Here is a 4,540-nt window from a genome sequence, read left to right as displayed (position 1 = left end):
TTAACATGTTTTTTATTCTTGTCTTCCTCTCTATAAACTAGGCCACAACCCATAAATATAAACCTTGGATTTCTCATTATTCACATATTTCACATTACTTTAATTACCAATTAAACTGCCCCAACTGAAAAATATAAACTTCGAATCTCTCATTTTTCACATATTTCACATTACATTAATCACCAATAAAACTACCCCTCAACACTATTATTAACCTACCATCTTATACTAAAAAAATTCAATAAAATAATTAAATTAAGTATTCAAACTATAAATTAAAAATAATTAAAACACATACTCATTCTATTAATAAAAATAATTAAAATACATATTCAAACTATAAATTAAAAATAATTAAAACACATACTCATTCCATTAATTTTTTCATTTTGTATGTTATAAAAATAAATATCATATATAAAACCAAGTAATTAAAATGCATATTCAAACTCTTAATTAAAAATAATTAAAACGCATACTCATTCCATTAAGTTTTTTATTTTGTATGTAATAAAAATACATATCGTATATATAAAACTAGTTAGCTCCAAGGACTCAACTAGTTGACCCATGAGTCCATTCATTAACATGAATTCACATGAAACATAATTCAAAATTTCACAGCAACGAAACAAGTTAACAGCAGCTATGGAACGATATACATTATAACACTGACTAGTACAGCGAGCTATAACACTGACTAGTACAGCGAGCTATATCGTCGGCCAATTCATACGCGTATTCAAATTGACATGACTAACTACTACAACGTTCAAACTCACAACATTGAAACAAAACATGACCGACGATCTAGTGCCCTCGTTTTATTTGTTCCGGGTGCGTCTATCTAGTTACCAGCAGGTGGTGATGTAAATTTGGCTCTCCTGATAGATATAAGTTCGAATAACTTAACTGGATCAGGGAAAACTTCTTTCACTCCATCGGCTTTAGAGAACTGGTCCATCCATGCAGTTAACAGAGGCATTTTCTGTGTATCTATTAGAACTACATCGGTAACCTTCTGGAGCGATTTGATGAACAGCAACATCGCACCCAATGCAATGTCAACCAATCCTATCTCATCACCTCCGAAATATGTTCTTCCAGTAGTTTCCAGAGCTTCCTCTAACAAAAAGAAATTTGCCACCGATTCCTCCACCGCTTTCTGTTGCTGCTTACCCTCGCCCCTCAAAACTCGTAGCAGACATGGACCGACCTGGAGCCACCCATTCTTAATATTACAGACAGAATAGAAAAAGTAATTTCAACGTTCAAACTTAACCTAAGTAGCATATAACAATTGAATGGATGAATTACCTTATGGTCAACAAAGGCAGCCCAGAAGCGGGCAATGGCTCGATCATATGGATCTTTGGGCATAAGATTGGGTACCTTATTGGCCCATGCCTCCTCGATGTACTGCACAATAATCGTGGATTCACAAACAGGCTTCCCATTGTGGATGAGCACCGGAATCTTCTTGTGAACGGGGTTGGATTGCAGTAGCAGCTCGCTCTTATTTTGAATGTCCTCTTCAATGAACTCGTAATGGATCCCTTTAAGAGCAAGTGCTATGCGAACCCGCGTCACAAAGGGACTGAGAGTCACACCTAACAGCTTCACTTGCCCCTCTTCTCCACACCCCTCCATCGCGAGTGCTCTCTTCTTAAATCGCTCGCTGTGAAATGTGTTTTTGAATTAATCATACATAAGTGTATATATTTGCCTCAGCTATATGTATACTTATAGTATAATCGTTAGCTGCCAATCATGGATTTGGTATCGACTCCACGCTGCGGATTGGACGGAAGGATGGGTTGCTTCGACCTGATGACAAGGTTCATCCCATCAACCTTCCCGCTTCCTTAAACATCATATCACAAAGCTGTATTTGTTAATTAATTTTTGAAACATATTCCATCCGTGTACGAATAATAACTGTAAAGACAATCATTTTATGTTCCTTTTTCTCAAAAACGGTAAAGTCAATAATTTTATATTCCTTTTTCTCTCGTACTTCGAAGTGCTTGTAGTTATCTGCAGACAGCTTTACTTACCCTCCATTTAATCAAAATGTGTAGCCGCTCATTTGTGAACGTTTCCCAAAGATGCACTATATCATATCGTGTAAATTTATTATTTAATATGACTGGTTTATTAATTAATTTTTTAAACACTACACCCCATTAAATATTAGGGATAAAACTAACTTTGTTGACTTCTTTCCAACGCGAGGACCATACAACTTCTAGAAACACTGTCCCTGATTTTTCTCTTGCCAAATATTTTTTCATGGCTTTATTTCTGGGTAAGTATTAAATATAATGTATTTTAATTAATGATTGGTTTTCTATCTTTACATTTTTGTTATTGGATGATAATAAAGTGATAATCAATGAATAATATGGAAAAGCAGGAAGCCAATCATTAACTTAATGCATAGTTCTTAATATTTTCGATTACTTTTAATGGCATTCATACCAAACTTTAATGTCTAATCATTGACGTAATGCATAGTTTTTAATATTTTCAATTACTTTTAATAGCATCCATACTGAACTTTAATGTCATAAGCCCCTTAAGAAGGATCTCATTGATATAAAAATAATACTTTACATGGATGCTATTAGAAGTAATTATGCACAAACAATGTGTTGTAGGCTCATGAACATGGTGAAGGTAGGAAAACAAACTCCTAGAAATATGTTTTAATCTTCTTGGATTCAAGGGCCTTAAATAAGTACTTGAACCAACACTACTCTTTTATAGGATTTTTTATTAGCCTTAAAGTGGAAGGCAAGTGCGGTGAGTAGGTTCGGTGCATTGGAAATAGGTCTAGATGCCTAAACATGGTCAAGAGGGTAAATAATGCCTTCAACTCTAATTGAAGCTTGTTATACTAAAGCCCTTATTGAAATATAAATATTATAAGCATCCAATGCCAAACATAACGCCTCATAACACCCAATCATTAGGATATTTTTATTGCTAGTTATGGGCCTTTGGTCCTTAGAAATTATGAAGAGAGAGAACCTACTCCTAAGATCATAAAGGATGTTTCTAGGCATCTATGTTCATCAATGACATGTTGAATCACCAGGAAGGGCCTTTCCAAGGTATTATTCGTCTCCAGATAGAGATAGTCGACATTATAAGTTTTAAAAAATGAAATATCAACCTAGAGACCCTACATATGGATTAAGGATCAAACCCAATATGCAGGCCCTAATGGAATCTTATAGGATTTTGGGGCTAATAATGACACCTTAAACCACTACAAATGACCTATTGTGGGTATCTTTTTCCTCTAACTAAGCATATAGATATCACTACTAGTAATAAATATGGTACTTAAGGCCTTGCACATGGCTAAAGGAGGAAACATGAAATTTAGTCCCTAAAAGAAGGTTCTAGCCATCTAAGGCCGAGAAGGATTTGTGAAACAACTACATGCCATCTCTTGAGTGTATGCTTGGCATATGAATGGGGGTTTGGTGTCACTACCTCATTTTGAGTAATAGATGTGTGTCCTAGGGCCCTAGAAATAATCTAGGGAAGAAGGTCATCCCTTGTGTCCTAATGAAAGCTTTGAGGCATGAAAATCCATGAAAAATGCCTCAAATAACTAAACATTACCTCTTGCAGATATTCTAAAAGAATGTGAGTGCCCTCAAAAGATTTCGATCATTAGGTATGCATCTCAAGAAATTGATACAATTGATATGTGCATCTCAAGCTCAACTAGTAAGAGCAACACCTAGAAAACCCTTGTATCGGCCCTGTCTAGGGAGTCCTTGAGGTTCAAGTTGATAATGTGCATCATTATGAGGAACTTAGAAACATGGATAAGTATGGAGTTCATGACCATATTTGCAGGAAGGAAACGAAATCCCTTGACCCTCAACATTATCTTTTAGGATCAAGAGCAATAGACAAGTCCTTAAACCTCTACATCTAACCTCTATTGGTTAATAGAAAACCCCAAATGTGTTATATGCATAATCACTATGTCACTTGTTGACAAGGAAATTCTATAGGTATAAATAAGGTTATATGAGGTAAATAATGTTATCTCACCCTAAATGATGCTTATTATCCTCAATATCCATTAACAATACCTACCAACCATAAATATTCTATATGTATATTACTAAACACATCCTCAAGCAAGCACACAAGAAACTAATATGGTATTTGTAACCCACTAGAGGAATATAAGAGTCATAATTAAAGAAAACCACATTTCTTAAATGAGAATATGTTTTAGGAAAAAGAAAAAAAGCATTCATGGGGAAATGATTAGTGTTGTTTCTCATTTGATTGGGATATGTAGCCATAAGTTATTTTTCTACACTAGAAATGAGCTTTGAGTTGTAAACATGGTAAAGAGGGGCATAAATGTGTTGAGGAATGCAACTAGGTTCAGTCTTCATAATTGTATAATGTAATCTATTTGTCATAAGAAAATTTATTATTAATAAAAATGACTTCTTAAAGCATGGGTTTCATGCTTGGGTCATCATTTTTAGGTCAAAGTGTA

General features: G+C 34.6%; 1 protein-coding gene across 1 annotated transcript; it reads right to left on the bottom strand.

The window, feature by feature from the left end:
• Nucleotides 1-545: 545 nt before the first annotated feature.
• On the bottom strand, nt 546-1,699 carry LOC149204638 (putative glutathione S-transferase GSTU6). Its single transcript, XM_089393337.1, has 2 exons — nt 1,318-1,699; nt 546-1,216 (listed from the first exon to the last, which is right to left on the bottom strand). Exons 1-2 carry the CDS (start codon nt 1,648-1,650, stop codon nt 848-850), a joined length of 702 nt encoding a protein of 233 aa, XP_089249463.1. The 5' UTR covers nt 1,651-1,699; the 3' UTR covers nt 546-847.
• Between the last annotated feature and the right edge of the window lie 2,841 nt (nt 1,700-4,540).

Source organism: Pinus tabuliformis, chromosome 1_2 (genome assembly GCF_031772625.1).
Source record: "Pinus tabuliformis cultivar Carrire ecotype Pingquan chromosome 1_2, CPIR1, whole genome shotgun sequence".
Classification (NCBI taxonomy): Eukaryota; Viridiplantae; Streptophyta; class Pinopsida; order Pinales; family Pinaceae; genus Pinus; species Pinus tabuliformis.
This window is presented reverse-complemented; position numbering and strand designations above follow the sequence as displayed.